General features: G+C 32.9%; 1 protein-coding gene across 1 annotated transcript in view; it reads left to right on the plus strand.

The window, feature by feature from the left end:
- Positions 1-17941, plus strand: part of LOC149078585 (dynein axonemal heavy chain 8-like) — a 294865-nt gene that overhangs the window by 63183 nt on the left and 213741 nt on the right. The window contains exons 21-27 of the mRNA XM_089241134.1: positions 3025-3118; positions 4569-4674; positions 11140-11342; positions 11641-11767; positions 12535-12770; positions 14056-14160; positions 17770-17883. Coding sequence (XP_089097260.1) covers positions 3025-3118; positions 4569-4674; positions 11140-11342; positions 11641-11767; positions 12535-12770; positions 14056-14160; positions 17770-17883 — 985 coding nt within the window. The remainder of the gene's footprint in view (positions 1-3024; positions 3119-4568; positions 4675-11139; positions 11343-11640; positions 11768-12534; positions 12771-14055; positions 14161-17769; positions 17884-17941) is intronic.

Genomic DNA, 17941 nt, shown 5'->3' on the forward strand with positions numbered 1-17941 from the left:
GGGGGAAATTCCTTTTTTATAATGGTAACAAGAAAAGTTGTTTGTCTTATCGTGCAGGGAAATAGCTTAGCAGCCAACAGTCCTGGATAATAATTGAAGATTATAATGATGTGCATGTGGTCAAAACTTCCTCTTTTGTTGAAGTTACGTACGTGCGATAACAAAACATGAATATTGATAAGCAAAAAAGTTTTCAATCAATGTTAAAGATATTTATTCCGAATTTCCTTTCATCAAACGTTCCAGAAAAAGGCTGACTTTTTCTTTTTGTGGTGGTCGAGTGGTTATAGTGCCGGACTCGTGATGCGAGGATCCGGGTTCGAACCCCACAGTGGTGGTCGGCTGAAGTTGGTTTTCTGTGGTTCCCAACTTCAAGGCGCAAATGCGAGCCGATCTCCCCGTTAAAAAGTCTCGCCACAGAGAGCAACAGTCCTACAACGGTAAATCATTCAACCATAACACTTCACTCATAGTTAGTAAAACTGGGGGCAGATGACAGCACTACACATAACAAGCATTACACAGAAACAAACTTTACGTCAGGTTGCGTTGCACTACACGTACACGCACATTCCCGCATGTACCGATTCGTTGTGGGGTTCCGCGGGGGGGGGTGCATGTCTGGTGTAGCAGTGTAAGGTAGGGGCTCGGGGATCCATGATGTTCTTAAGTCAGCCACCTCGTTGGGCAATTTGCCTGTTGTGGCGTTGTATTTGTATTTGTATAAGTTGTGTTAAGGACATAAACATCAGTCATGGTGGAAAGACTGACATCATCACCCATATGAAATCAAAAAAATATCAAGCAAGTGTCACAAAAAGTCAGTTTTCTTTAAAAATCGATGCTTTTTTTCTTCATCTTCCTATGGTTTTCTGGTCATTCACGCAGAATGTTTGTTCACATCGTTTCTGATTGAACACAATATTTTTTTTACATCACCATTGAAGTTTTTGGCCTCCAATTTCACTTGTTTTTTGCGTAGGGATTTATTCTCAAGGGTTTGACTTCCATGTGTGTAAAATCCCTATTGTATTTGACCTCAATTTTTGAGTAGGGATTTTATTCCCCATGCTTTAACTTTATGTGTGGAAAATTCCTATTTTATTTGGAAAAATTCCTTTTGTATCTATTAGGGAGTGGTTTTAGTATAAAATACGGGTCCGTGTGAAAATATCCTTGATTTTTATTTTCAGAAGTTGGCAGCTATGCAAGTTAAACTAAGTATCACCTTGTATATAAAATACAGTCTTTGAGCAGTTCATCAATTTATTATTTTTTGCTCTGTTTTAAATGTTAACACTGTGAGAAGGAATAGCGGTGAGAACAGGGTTTGAGCTAGATAAAAAAATTCCTGTAGGAAAAAAGCGAAAATGGGGAAAAAAAGCTTTAGCAAAATGCAGACAATGCCAACATTTGGTTAAAGCCTGCCAGTAATGGTGAATGTTCCGCTTTAGCATGGTGGGGGCGGGATACCCCTTTAGGACAACATAATCATAGTGCAATAAAAAATACACATGAAAATTAAAAAATTTAATTTATTTTAATTTTAATTGAAAGTTCATTAATACAGTACCTCATTGGCACTGGAACCTAGAAGGATCAGGTCACATGACTCCACCTTCTGAAGCAACTTCCCAAGGTTGCAGTGTCTTTTAATAATTCATGGATATTCAATGCAATCCCAACCTGCACATGCCCTTTTGGGCCATATATACCCCAGTCTTGCAATCCTAGACCCCATCCCTGTTTCCTTCATATCAGAGCTCTTACGGCACCTACGATTAAACATTCTTTCGTACACAAGTTCCACAAGCTAAACCATGCACTATGCAAATGAAGCTGGGTCTGGCTCCGACGTGAAAAGCCTGTCCACTCCACCACTTTGAACCCCTCAAAAACCTGTTTTTAGACCACGGCATGGAAGGTTTTGACGGAAAACGGGTTTTTGTGTATTTAGGCATCAAGTAGAGTGGCGGGTTTAGACCTCCCGCGCACAGACAAAACAGATCAGCTCCGAGTTTGTTGTCTTTCGAACGCTCTCATGTGCATATACAAATTCTGTGCTCTAGTAAAGGTCGATGCAGTTTTAAAAAAATATTGAAAATAAATAAAATACACAGCAAAAAACTCAGACCCAATTTTTTAAAAACCAATTACCATAGTATTGCGAGTGTCTCCCGTGTTGTGTTGTAGCTTCGTAATGTATTGTGGCCGTCCGTAGAAACAATCTGTAGCAGTTGGCACCTCTGAAAATGCTAATGATTGATGGAAATGGATGTCTACCCGTTTCGTACCTCCTGTCCGCATTTTTTGCGAAAGTGGCTACTACTTCTTTTGCATTCTGAGATTTTCTTTCGCATTTTGCAAAAAATGTGACAGCATTTTGCAGAAAATGCTTAAATCCTGTGTGAGAAACATTTTAGGAATATAAAAGAATACTTGTTTTTGGTACACGTGGAGTTATGCTAGAGATGGTAAGTTCTCTTTGAGTATCGAGTTAAATTTGATTTTTCCGGTTTTTATCAGAAAAATTCCTTAGCATCCAAAATGTTATAGAGCTGGCATGAATAACTGGTTATATTTGACCCTGTCCTTATGTTTGTTCCATTTCGTATACCACCACCATTTGCCACAAAATTTTTTATAATTTATTAATCTATTTCTTTCATACACTTTTTATTCTAATATTAAATATTCAATCGTTACTTTTCATTAACATCCAGTAAGATCGATCATTGTTGGCTCCTTGGATATGTATTACCTGTTTTTTTGTTTGTTTTTTTTTGTGATGATGAATGGAAAAAAAAATATTTTTTTTTAGAATAGTTTTGATTTTATTTTGATAAATATTATATTATTAAATAACTTTGGATCATGAAAAGTGTTGATCAGATTTCAGGTGTTTTATGATTGACTCCTAAACTTATTGATGACCAAAGATGAATTGACACAGTTCTAATCAACAAGTATTTGTTATTAACAATGTTACTATTTGTTTAAAATATGTTTTTTTCTTCTCTTCAGAAAAATAGATATTGCTATGAAAAAGACAGAAGATGAAGAGCTTGAAGCCAAACCTCTTTTTTCGACTCTGCTTTCTGTATTTCATAATAAAATTGTGAGTGTATAACAAAATAACTAGCTTTTATTTTTATATATTAATCTAAATTAAAATTGCTCAGCAAATTCCAACAATTAGGCAAAAAACAAATAGGTGAAGTAAAGATTTGTTACTGGTTCCAAGTGCATACATACCCTCACCATTTTGCTGCACAGCCAAAAAGCTTATACTACTGGAACAGGGTTTTTTTTTATAAACCCTCTGCATAAAATTCTTCTGCAGTTTAATATTTCCGTTTTTAAGTCCTCACTTTTCTTGAATTGCTAAGACAAAAGCCATTTCTTAAGGTGCAAAAAGACTCATTAGTTACTGAATCAAGACTATAAGGTGAATGTATGAAAATTATGGATCTGAATTTTCTAATTCCCAGTACTTTTTAAACAGCTGTGCATGCACACTTGTCATGAAAGAAGATAATTCCTAATTGAAGTATTCATTTCTTCTGAATAGCACAGAATAGTTTTGAATGTATTTGACATTAAACCTCACTGAGCCAATGTGTGGTCATGTGGGTATTGGGCTTGATCTCCACAGTGATGGTGGCTAAAACGAGTTTTCCAAATTTGAAATATGAATACTCTGGCATTATTGCAAACACAATAAATCTATTCATTTTCCTTTCATTCTAACTCATAAGCTTGCACTTCAAAAATAATCTTTCTCAAATAATTATAAATCCTATAGAAACAATTAGTCACTCCTATGGCATGAACCAATTTGTATAAATTTTCTAGAGGAATATTTATGAGGTGCATTGGTTGTTTTAGTAATAAACAAAGATTGGCAGCATCAGTAGAACTTGATACACTCATAATCCTGACAATATAAATGCACAAGGGCCAGAAATACCCTCAGAATACACATTCTGACATGCACCGATTCATTAGAAATTTCACAGAAAAATGTATATAATGTGCATGTACAGTACATGCATCTCATACACAATTATATCCATCATATATACGTTATACAATATATATTATATACCCTCATATACAATATATTGAATGCTCCTTCATTTAAAATTAATTTTTTGTATAAAGTTTTTCAAAACTTGGTTCGTTGATATTATATGTTGTCATTGTTCTCTCCATTTTTTTAATTATGCATTTTTTTTATTAACCTTGAATAATGCTTTAATTTGAGTGGGCCTATGTAACTTTTGCATAATCAAATATTATTAATTTGAAAAAGGTTGATGACAGAATAAATGCCTGAAATATTAAAAATTTTTTTTTGTATAGTTAAATATTATTAATTTGAAAAAGATTGATGACAGAATAAATGCGCTGAAATATTTAAAAAATGAATTTATAGTGATTAGCTCTAAGTCATGAATGTTAAGTCATGATATTTTCATGACTTAGAGCTAATCACTATTATTATTCTTACAATATATATAAATTTGTTCATATTAATACATATATTTTCATATAATTCTACATAGATCATGGATCCGCCAATGGAAGACATTCAAAAAGTCTTGGATGATGCAGTGGCTACTTTCTCAAAATCTATAGATGTTGTGGTCAAAGGAAGAGAGGAAAATATAGGTACAATTTCTCTCTCTCAGTACATCTGTATAGATATTTTGTGCTAAACTTTTGTTAATTACAATCAGGATTGAGTTTTTGACATGGCAAGCATCAAATACAGGTTTAAACTCAAAAACTGATGCAAACTGTCAAAAAACATGAAAGACTTAAAATCAATGTATTCAAATAAAATTTTTTGTTATATTAGATACGTTGGGAAATAATACACACTTTTTATGCCAAATACAATGTTTTATTGTTCAGACTATTAATTTGTTACAATTATTGAGCAGGCCATTCAAATATTAAGTCAACAGATTTGTACCCCCCGTCAGCTCTGCCCCCCCCCCAATACATACTGGGATCAGAGACATACGGGAAGGAGGAGTATTCTATAACCCCCAGGCAGGGGGGTACATAGGGCAGCAGGGTGAAAGTAGACAATTCTCCCTCCCGTTTGAAAAGTCGAAGAGCATGTGTTGGCTTATGTATGATAGTCCGGCAAATCACCCCAGGACAATGCATGTAATGCACTGAATTCTGCTTGAATTTACTTGAATTCTAGTTCAAGTAAGATCATAAACTAGGAAAAGTTTTTTCTCGTTTTTCACATTCCTGGTGAAGATGCCATTAAGAATATTTAATATTTTTTTTATAAAGAATGGTTGATGGCGCAAGCATCAGTCACCCCCCCCCCAATCCCCCTCAAATTGTTTACTTTTGTCATCAAAAGTTAACAAATCCGAAACCCCTTCCTTTTCTATGCTGACGTAATATTTGAATGGCCCCTGAGCCCAAAATATTAATTTTCATACTCTAAATTGTACAGTCTTCAGTACACAAGATTCTATTTTATAGAAAAACTAAGTGACAGCTTAGTTTCCAGTGAGAGCAATATATAACTAATTTTACTCACAAGATTTAGTACAAATACAAAGTTTGAAAATACTCTTTTGATTGAAGGTTAGCTGGAAGGACTCATTAGCCAAAGCATTGCTAGTTTCACACGGTGAGGTGTAGCATTAATTGGAAAACAATTCTCTTCCACTAAATCATAGGATTAGACATTGTTACTGTTGCACTAAGTATAAGAAATAGGAAGGGAGGGTCAGGGATTTCTTCCGTTTCATATCCAATTGACAAGTGGGCATTTGTTAATTTTTTGTGTTGTCTAGTGTAGATTCAAAACAATTTGCAGTCAGTTCTTCAGTTTTATATTTTGTTGAAAGATATGTGTTAATGCTATGCCCAGAAAATTGTTTCAAGTACCTAGAGTTTTATGGATTATTTAGCAATTACAAAAATTCAACATTGTGTATTTGTAGTATGCATTTTTCAGGTACTTATTTGTTGGAAAAAGATTACCGTAGATGGTTATAATGATAATTATATTGCTTAAAATAATTTTAGAGTGAAAAATTATTTGAATATCATGTTAAAACTATAGTATAATAAACTGATTATATAATTACAGGTGTAATCCCATTTTAGACATTACATGCAATTAACATATTTGTTTTCAATAGGAATTTTTTTTATTGAAATCATTATTTGGGGTTTTTGATGTGATTGTTTAACTTGTGGTTTAAACTGTCAAAAACGTCCAGGTGTCAAAAACCTATCGATCCTGATTATAATGTGTTGCACTTACCCATTTGTCTTTAAAAAGAAAAGTTATACAGTTGCTGCTTATTTTGCAAACTTGCACAGACTTGAATAATTAATTCTATTGAGAAATTCTATCAATTTATATTAAAATTGATTTGGTAGTTCTTAAAATCAAATTTTTATGAATGGGAAAGATGATGAAAGAGATGGTATATTCTGCAAGATTTACAGAAAACTGGATGTAGTGCAGTGTGAAGATGTTGATATTTTTGGAACAAAAAATTCATCTCTGCCTCTACTGGGACTCAAACCCAGGCCCTTTGTATGCCTGATGACTGCTCTAATCATTAAGCTACAGAGGAGATGGAAAATTTCTTCCTTGGAACGTATATATGCTGAATGGGACTGTGCAGTGGACAGTCTGACATGACCAGCTAATAGCTCGTAGATGGCAAAAGCCATCAGATGGCTATATATACAGTCAATCCCACTTATAACGTTCCTGCTTAGAACATTTTCCTGCTTAGTCAACTATTTTTTGTGAATTTGACTTCCTATATTGATATATGTTGATATATATATATTGATATTCAGTCAAACTTCTCTATTTCAAAATTGACGTGACTGAAAAAAATTTTGAGATAGAGCTTTCAAGAAATAGTTTTGAGTGCAAAAGGAAAAACAAGGCAAAAAACTTGATTGATAAAAACTGAAAAATACCGTACTATATATTACTATATACTAATGAAGTTATTGGTCAAGTTACACAATCAATGTTCAATCACACTATGCAAATACACTGATATATGTTCAAATTTTTTTTCTTTTTTGTACAATTCAAATTTTATTTACATAATTTATTTCAAATAATGCGTAAGCTTGGATTGTTGTATATGTTTTGCTCTTTAAACTTTTAGCCTTCACAAATTCATCTATTCTAGCAAGAACTGCAAATATTTCGAGCCTATCATCTCCATTTGCTCCAGAAAATGGCACAGTTTTTTGCTGTATTGATTGTCACCCGAGTCCATATATTCAGCAATAATTTTGGTATCAGTCAAGGTGCTAAAAGTTTGTCGTAAACACTGTTTATTTCTATAAAATCGGAAAATTAAATTTCTATCTTCAAGTGTTTTAGTAATGCCTTAATGTTCTGAAATTTTATCTTCAGCATTGTTCTGAGAATCACTGAATTTCAGGTGAACCACCAGATCTAATCATCATCACCGAGATGACTGATTCCAAATCTGCAACTTTCTTGAAGCAATTTAAAATTGTCTGTTGGCTGACTTTTTTACCATGCTGAAAAAGCCATCCACATGGCATTCACCCCCATTAATCATAGTATCCGTCTATGATTGACAAGATCCATCAAACACAATGAGCTGTACGAATAACCATTTCTTATCAGTTTCTTTCACTTCCGAAGAAAAGCCTGATGTTACCCAAAAGAAAAGGAATTTCCATGTTTCTTTTTGCTATCTATCATTGGGCTTGGCCGTTGAGATAGAGAATTTCGAAAATATCTTTGAAACAGAGAGGTGAAATTTGTTGATTTAGCTCTGCAAATGTGCAAGGATTATTTTATTTTTCGAGATATAGAGTTTTCAAGAACAAGAGGTAGACAAGACTGTAGGCCTATATATATATATAATATTACATTTTCCTATATTGATTATGTTGTTCCCAGACACAACGTTAAAATTTTTTGCTATTCCCGCTTATGGCGTTCAGAAAATCTACATGTCTTTTTCCTCCCTTGAAATCAATGTACTTTTTCACATTTTTGTGTGTAAATGAGAAAATGGTGATTATTTGTATGCTAGTTTCCCTCTAGCACACAAACTAGCACCTTTGTGGGAAAATGAGAGGTGGGGCTTTTCTTTTATGGCTATTTGGAAGCTACTGAAAGTATTTTTCCGCATATAGAATTGATTGAAAAGTATGTTTCTTTTTTTCTTTTTTTTTCAAGGATTAGACAACAATAATTTGGAAAAAAAATTTCCCTTATTTTATCACTTTGTCCAACAACAGTGTGCAAGGATTTGCAAGGATAACTGCTCTTACCACTGTTCAAATACACAAGGTTGATTGGAGTTATGTCTCTGACTAGGGAGACCAACAGATACAAACTGTAAAAAGTTCTCAGAAAAGGTTAATTTTTTTCATGTGGGGTTTTATTCAAATTTACCTTATCATAGTGGTGTTACAGACGACTGCATATAACAAAGGAATAAACGGCTGTCTCTCTCATCCAATTCTGAATCTATAAATATAAAATCAAGCCATAAAAGAGTGACATGGGCACAGAGTATGAAGAACTGGACACATTTTCAGATGCCAGCATGAAGTAGCATTTAAAAGTGGCTTTTTTTCAGATAAGGAAAATCTACAAAGACGGGCCGGCGTTGCAGAGAGCATAGTTTCAGTCAGTGTCTCAGAGCAAGTTAAAAAGAAAAGCTCTAAGTTTAATAAAAAAAATAAAAACTCTTGAATTTGTAGATGATAACCACAGTCAACACCAGTTGTAACATTTGCAGGAGCAATTAAAGGACTGGAAACTTTCTGATATTTTGATGATGTTATTTGTGATGTTATTCAGATTTTATGAAAACTTGTGGTTGTTATAGTTTAACTTTAGCAAGAGGGGAAAAAAATCATCTATGAAGGACTTTGATAAAGAAAACCCAGGTTCAAAGATACACTATACATCAATCGAAATGTAAAGATTTTTCTATATTTCTTGTTTTTTCCCTGCAAACTACTGTATATCCTGTATTATAATACATGTAAATATTTAATGGACTAACGAGTAATTGCTTCTTATTAAATCTCTATATGCACTGTTATGTTTGTTAATGAATTAAAAACAACATAAAAAACCTATGACCAGTGTAAAAACTATGTCATATAATTCTTATAGATATTTCCAGCTTAAAACATTTTCCTGCTTATAACGGTTTTAGTGGCAGTTTCTTGAAAAACGTTATGTGGGATCGACTGTATTATATATATATGACATGATGTCGCTCCCCAATTCTTTATGCAAGCTATACAGAAAGACAGTAAGACATACAAAAAAATCAGCATCTTTACATAACATCCAGTTTTCTTTATATCTTGCATTAGCAAGTGGAGAGCAATATCATGTCATATAGATGGCATATTGTTTGGGATCAGAGGATTAGTTTATATAAATGTGTTGAGTTCATAGAAGTTGGATGTTTGTGAAATTGAACTTAACTGTACAACCCAGGGTTTAAGCTACGGTCACATTTTTTTGCAAAGCGCGAAAGAAAATTTCAGAATGCAAAAGAAGTAGTAGCCACTTTTGCAAATAATGCGTACAGGTGCATGTGCATGGTACATAGTGCATGGTAGAGCTCACAGAACTTGTGTCGGAAAGAATGTTGTATCGTTGGTGCCGTAAGAGCTCTGATATGAAGACAACGGATGGGGTGTAGGATTGCACAACGTCTGTATATATGGCCCACAAGGGCGTATGCAGGTTGGGATTGCAGTGAATATTCATGCATTATTAAGGATCTCAGTAGCCTTGGAAAGTTGTTTCAGGAGGTGGAGGTCATGTGGCCTGATCCTTTTAGGTTCCAGTGCCAATGAGGTGCTGTATTTAATAAACTTTCAATTAAAAGTTTAAAAAAAATTCTGAGTGTTTATTTTTTATTGCACTATAATTATGTTGTCCTAGATGTCCTCCCCATGGCAAAGCAGAATATTCATCACTACTGACATGCTTTAAGCCAATGTTCGCATGTCTGAATTTTCCTAAAGCTTTTTTTCCTATTTGCGCTTTTTTGATAAAGGAATATTTTATCTAGTTTAAATCCTGGTACAATCTAAACCCACCTTAGATATGTTATAGAATGACGTATTTGGGGAGAATAGCCCAGATCTTTGAAAATTATCTCCAAACTTGACCATTTTTTTTTTGCCCTTTAACTTTATAATTATTTTGGTCTTTTCATAGACCTATAGTATTGTTTAATAACACTTTTATCTCTTCTAGATTTTAAATATTGAAAAAAAACTGCATAGCTGAATATTTTTTGTGTAAAGTTTTTTTAAACAGCAACTTATTTTGCAAAGAACACTTTAAACAAAGAGTTGTAACGAGCAAATAAATGAAAATTCAAGGAAAACATCAAGATATCGGAGAAAAATTAGCATAATTAATTTTCCAAAGAAGAGGGCTTTGCTCTGAGAACTTTTGTGGAACTCAAAAATATTTTGTGTTTAAATATGAAAATTTTTTATTCAATTAAATCGGGCTTCCTGGTTGCCAATCTCCATTGAAATGCAACATCCATTTAGATGTGATGCTCCGCAGCAGCCAAACATTATGTGAACCATACCAGGGTTTAAGCTAGATAAAAAATTCCTTTCGCAAAAAAGCGAATATGGGGGAAAACTTAAGCAAAATGCTACAATGCTAATGATTGATGGTTGGATGTCTACTCATTTCGTACCTCCTGTACGCATTTTTGTAAAAGTGACTACTACTTCTTTTGCATTCTAAGACGATCTTTCGCATTTTGCAAAAAATGCAACCGTAGCTTAAACCCTGAACCATACTGTGGTTTAATGGAGAGGATTTGAATCTAAATCAAGACCAGAATTGTTTCAGTAACTGTTCAGACTTAAAACTGGAAGTCCATGTTTAATTAGCCCTTGTGTACATGATATGACATCTGTGTAAAAAATTATCAGATAATAAGGGAGTAAGTTAGTTAAACATAAGTGGAATGTTTAACTAACTACAAATATCAAAATTTTGTATTTCTATGGTTTTTTAGCTTGATTGTGTTGCTTGATGAATCTTCTATTTTAGCAATTTTTCTTACCTGCCATTTGCAGAAAAAAAACCAGAAAAGATTTTGCAGCCTGGAGAAACACGAGTTACATTTAGCAAACGAGTCACTGATCGCTCTGAAATTGTAAAATTAGGCATAGCTCTTAGTTCATCTGCAAACAGCATGCAACCTGAAGTAGCTAAAGTCATCAAATTTTTCGAACCATATCAGCATCTATGGGCTTCTGAGAAAGAAATTCAAGTGCAGGTATAACTCTAATTTTTGTCTCACATTCAGTAAAATTGATAGCATATTTGTTTATGCAGTAGCCTTTGATATAGACCACAGGTATCTTTTCAATTAAGAAACGCTGAAAAATTGTTATTTATCATTTATAATGAGAAATAATGTATAGAATTTTTACCTGATTTATTAGCTCTTGTCATAAACTTTTAATATACTTAACATGCATGATTATTTTTTCCCTTGAGATTTTATATATGATTCATCAACAAGCTCATGGTGAATTTTTTAATACATTTTGTTTTAAATTTTTTTCCCCCAGAAATTTATTGATAGCAACCCTCTTATTGCTGAGTTGCAAGACAAACTAGAATTTTATGTCAAACTTAAAGAAGCCATTGGAGAAATGCCATTTTCTTATATAGTTGGGCCAGTTGAAATGCACACAAGTGAGCAGTTACATATTTTCATATCACCTATTTTAGCTATTAGATAAAACAACGACATAGCATATTTATGTAATTGAAATATTGATATTATAAATATTGATAATCATTATTAAATGGCTGGTAAAGTGAGCATTCAAATTCATGTTTGCATTTTTTTATAAAAATAACAATGTTTAATCTTATTTAAGACATGTTATAACAAGATATTGTTATGGCATTTGAATATGTGATGAACCAAAGTCACTATATAATTTAAGATGTTTAATAAAATAAAGCCATTTTTTTTTAGTGTTACTGTCATTTGAATGAAAAGAATGAATGAAAAAAAAATATATACATATGTATAGCAATCGTTTGAATGAAACCTGAATTCTGTTCTATTCTACATGCTAAAGTTGAGAATTTTTTTTTCATTATGAAACAATGTGATTTCAAGAGATTTTATAAAAGAACAGGAAAGACCTGATTACTTTTATCATTTCCCTCCCCCCAAAAGTAATGAATAAATACTACAATAAACTAACTATATATATTGCAAAAAATAAAAACCACATAGTGCAGTTGAAATTCAGGTTTTCTTGTATTCTATATTAAACCAATAATCTTTTGAATTAACTTCACAGAAAAGCATGAGAGATTCAAGTTTTGTGTACAGTGAGATGAATTTGATAGTTCAGTAGATGATAGGACAATTCAGACATTCAAGTGATTTCTTAGTTATTGAAAATTGATTGAAAAATGTGTTACTCTTCTTGTTTTTCTGTCAGGTGATGTGAAGGAACAGATGCTATCTGGAGCTGATGACTGGTTACAGCTTTATGGATCAGCCATAACTCAGAAGTTTCGTAAAGAAATGGCAAAGATATCTGATTTTGTTGAGGAAAACACAAGGAAGTTGAGTCAGCCAATAAAAGTACTGCAGGATGTGCAAAATGCCATGAACTGTTGTGAAAACATTCGGGAGAATCAAATAGAGTTTGATTTTGCCCTGGAGCCTATAGAGGTTAGATATATTTGTTTTTTTATTCTTCAAACAAAATATTTTTAATTCTGAGAAACTCATACTAATTGCATTTAATGTTGTTAAGAGGTGTTCATCTTTTTTTAAAAGAAAATAATTTAAATTTTTCATCAATATAATTTTATAAAAAGAAATTTTAATAGCAGAAAAGCAACAAGAAATGAACAGAAGTTATTTGTTTCTCTTTTTCTGATCATTTTGCGATCTTCTGATAGCAGTATATTCATTAGGTCCTATTTATTACATATACAGTAAAAACTCTCAAATCCGGATTTCTCTGAACATGGATGATTCTGGATTAGGGAATCTTACAGATTTTGTATCAAATTTTTTTATTTCCCAAGCTTTCATATTTAAAGCAGTAATATACTTCTTTGAACACTTTGATTTTTTAATTTCCTTTGAAAAAAATTAATAAAGCAATATATATGCATATCTTTAGTAACAGATAGTTTAATTTAAAAAATTGTAATTTCTAATTTACATACTGTTACTAGTTATTCATAGAAAAAAAACCTTATTTTTTAAACAATTTTTGTAGTTATTGCTCAGATCCAAAAACAAAACTGAAAAATATGTATATTTTTGTTTCTGAAGACTTTAAGCAATCAATTTTTTGATTTCATGTTTTCCACACAATATATGTACTGGTGTTCCGCATTCTAGCTTTTTCAAAACTTCAACTTCCTCACATACACATAAAAGCACTGTGTTTCCATTTGAACCTTGTACCTGCCACATAACTTGATGTTTTCAGCACATTCATAAATTCACTTAGATGACCACGGAAAATAATACAGCTGGACAAGTTCTGGCGCACGAAAGGTTAACTGTGCACAGGGAGAAATGATAGTTCTCTGATCAAAGAAAAATTCTTTGATCAAATTTGAGGTCTTGCTGTATCATAATCTGTATCTTTATTTACTTGGTTATAGCAGTGAATTATACCTTTTTGGTTCAAACAATTCAACCACGATCCTATTGTAATAAATTTTACTGTTTAATAACTAGCAAAAATAACGTCTATAGCTATTGTTCCATGATCCCTGTACCCCATATCCATAGGTGTGGAAATTATTAGAATTAATGGGGGGGGGGGCCTTGAACCCATTTGCTGATTACAAGTTCCTATCTGTGCCCATAACCCTTGCCTACTTTAAGCTGTTGATTCCATCTTATTTTAATCTATTCAACTTTTATTTTCATTTGATTTCATTACATTGTTTTCTATACTTAAGTTTAAGTTATATCATAAATCTACTTTCAGGAAGCTTACACCTTGCTCCAAAAATTTGATTTCCCTGTTGATCCCAATGAGCTCTTATTATCATCAACACTTCGTAAAAAGTTTGAGGACTTGGAACTAAAATCGGTTTGTGAATTTTAGATTAAATTTTGTGATTTTATTTATCTTTTATATACAAGGTAAAAGTATGTATGAGGTATAAAATAGTATTATATGCGGATAAAACGATTTACCCATATTTAATGCTGGTTTTTTTCCCAACTTTCCTCCATTTCTTTAATTTGATTATCTCTACGAATAATGCACGTCGAATTTTTGGCATCAGAAGAGTCAGGGCAACAACTTTCCAGTTGGGTTTTTGGGTACACTGGGACTGTATGAAAAGTTATTTTTTATTTTAATAACTGTATAACCCCTTGAAACATGAATGACATATCTGAGCACTACACTTTGTTTGGATACTTTTTCTAATCAGAAGTATGCCTCTATGATTAACTGTTCACCAGTAAAATGTCATATACCCTGCTACTTATGCACCCTGTATATTACTGTGTGTGTGAAATATGCCTAATTGGGAGAAAATAAATGCTCATAAGTACTGTCAAATTTGAAGAAGTTATGATAACCGTGTAAATAGAGCTGTAGACATAAATTAATTTCAATGACCAATTTGGTAGAACAGTCTATTTAACCATGTTATTCCATATACATTAGCCATTTTGTGGGGGGGGGGCATACCCTCCCCTCACCCAGCCTTGCGTGTAAATAAATAAATATGTAGGCTTATACAGTGGAGTCACAGAACTTCAAGGTTCCGGATAATTTGAAGGTTCTGGAATTTTTCAAAATTCCTTTTCTAAACCTGTTTTTCTACAGAGCATGAGTTTTGTTGCATTTTGTCCAATTTTTCTCGTGAATATGAGTAATTTTAGCTAAAAGGAAATCTTGATCCTAGAGTGTGGCCTCTCTGGTGGATCCTCAGGTCTCTGCATAATAAATTTATAGTACAAAAAAATTAATATCTATGCCCCATAGGGCATGGAGTCCATGTCAGCCTCACTTAACCATCATCTATGTGTGTTGGCAAAATAGATCCCCCAACACAGCCCACTTAAAAAACCGTTTTCTATCACTATCAAAATAATCCAAGTTTTCAGAAATATGCTGTGGTCTTGGTCCCATTCACCTCAGACTATGGAGACTCCATTGTGCAGTGAAATTCCTATATAATGATACTCGAGAGGCTACTATTTTTTTAAATACACTCAAGGCACTCAGAAACATATCATTATAAATAGAATGTAGTAAGACTAAGGAAAATGCATTGGACCAGAGAGTAATATCGCTATATAAGCAATTATTATTGTAGAGGATATTGTTATATATGACTTCAACTGAATTGCATTATTTTTATAGCTCTAGAGACTTATGTTTTGTAAACACTTTTAGGTTCATCTACAAAACACGCACTTTGATTCTTTGGGGGAGGAGGTGGTAATAAGTAAATATGCTTGACTGTGTGCAAAAGAAAGTACAAATTGTTTCTTCTTTTTTCACCAACCCACAGATTTATTGTGACCACATCACCATGGTCTTTTGTCTTAACACATTTTAAAAGCATAGCTCCAAGTCTCTTTTATGACAGTCAACCCCCGATTAAATGCACCATCTGTTCCAAAGAAATTTTGCACTATAACAAGTTTGACATTATATCGAATCATGGTCGGAATAGTGTTTCAGAGAAGCACTATTTCATAAATTCACACGTTCATTACAGACTACTGTATCCCAATTTATTATTAGTGTTACTCCATGAATAAAATAGGTTATTTTATATGCATTCAATTTTAAGTTAAGAAAATTGATAAAACTGTTAAGTTGGAAAGAGATGGATAGGCTTTTTCTCAACCCAAGATATCAGGGAAACAGGTATTTTCTGGATATTATATGGTGGATATTATGGTGAACTCAGAAAGAAAAGTCATCTGGTCTCCGCCAAGACACGAACCCAGACCCTCTTGCAAATACTTGCCTGGTTTGCAAGAGGGCCTGGGTTTCTTTCCGACCTCACCTCTGCATAATATCCGGAAAATATGATACCTTCACTGTAAAGTTACTTCAATATTTTTTCATATAAAATTTGATGGAAACATACCACTGAAATTATTGTAATTCTGCATAAATTTAGCAACACATTTTATAAGTACAGAACCAAAATAAACAAATGGAAATAATGGTGACGTTGCTTTTAGTCCGTATTGGTTTTTTAATAAAAATTTTCTTTTTCAGATATTGCAAGAATTATTTTTAACATGATTGAATACAGCAAATTGAGGGAGAGGATTTCTTAATGATCAGGGCTGCACCTAGGGGGGAGCAGGCAGGTCTGATGCTCTGGGCGCCGAATGGGGGGGGGGCAAATTTCATCCTTTAAACCTTTGCCTTCAAAACTACAAGATCACTACAAAATGTGTGCTTGCCCCTGCTGACAAAACATCTAGTTGCGGCCCTGCTAATGACTACCCATACCATTTGAAATGTAATCACTAGCAAGTAAAAACATTCACTATTAAAAGACGTATCTTTGCATTGAACCTTGAACAATCTGGTGCAGTATGCTCAGTGTACACTTTCCCTTATCAATAAATTTGTTTCTTTGGATAGGTTGGTTGTTTAGCTATGAAGGTCCCCTTCAAGTATTCATGTTCAGGTATTCATATGAGAAATGTGCTTTCTCGACCCAAACTACACATCATTCTTTATTTTATAAGTCTTTTTCTCTAAACTGTTGTTTTGTTCACCAATAATAACAGTGTAATGAAAACAATAAACCCTCAACTCCTTTGGAGAAAAAAAAGCATAATGATGGGAGAAGAAATGTTATGGAAATTCTTGGAAAATGACTCATAGACTTTGTGGACATCTTAAGAGTTGGCGTTATAATGAGTTGAGGTTAAAACAGGTTTTTTTACATTATAATCTCTATATGGAAGATTTGTTTTCCTAAAATTTGGGGCGCTAAGCGGGGTTGGTGCTATAACAGGGGAAGCGGATGCTGTAACATGTCTAGACTGTACGGGCGCGGATCGGATTATCACAAGTTTTGTCTGGTATATATTACTTGTCTTGTAATAAACTATGTTCTGATATTATTGTGCACATTAATTGGAAGATCAAAAAATCACTCAAAGAAAAGTTCAGATGGTGTAGACAAGTCTTTTGAATTTACGTAATTGAACAGCACATATACAGGGTCTTAAGAAAAGTCCATATAAACCATTCTAAAACTTTCTGTAGTACAAGCAATATTAACTGAATAAATATTCTGGCTAAAAAATTTAAATTTATGCTTATTAAGCAGCTATATGCTTGTAATTACTGCAAATAATTTCAGTCAAACTTTTTTGTTTTGATATTTTTTATTAGCAAATTGAGTAAATTTGAAGCAAAATTTTTCATTTTGATAGCATAGATACAACCCCATGTACCTTTCATGAACTGGGGTTGGGGGGGGGGGGTTAACCTCAGCGATTTTGTCTTATGGATACTAGTGAAGTATTCTAGTTATTTCTTTATTTACATCACAAATACCAAGTTAAACTTAAAATTTGAATTTTAATTAATTTTTGAATAATCACAGTTTGAAAAGAATATTGGTTTTTGTCAGATATCTAACACTTTTTTTCAAATTTTTGTTAGCTTTGCCTGAAATCTGAAATATTTTTTTTTATTCAGAGAGAAGTTACTGCTGAACTTGCAGAAAATCAGGATAAATATCTTCAGGATTTGACAAGTTATATTGATATATTTAAAAAAGATCTTGCAGATTTTGATAGAGATTACGAAGAAGTAAGTATGTATATTATGACTAGAAAAAGCAAGATATACCTAAACAAACCAACACATT

This window comes from Pholcus phalangioides, unplaced genomic scaffold, assembly GCF_987345545.1.
Source record: "Pholcus phalangioides strain wild (caught in Gottingen) unplaced genomic scaffold, Ppha-v1.0 ptg000013l_1, whole genome shotgun sequence".
Classification (NCBI taxonomy): Eukaryota; Metazoa; Arthropoda; class Arachnida; order Araneae; family Pholcidae; genus Pholcus; species Pholcus phalangioides.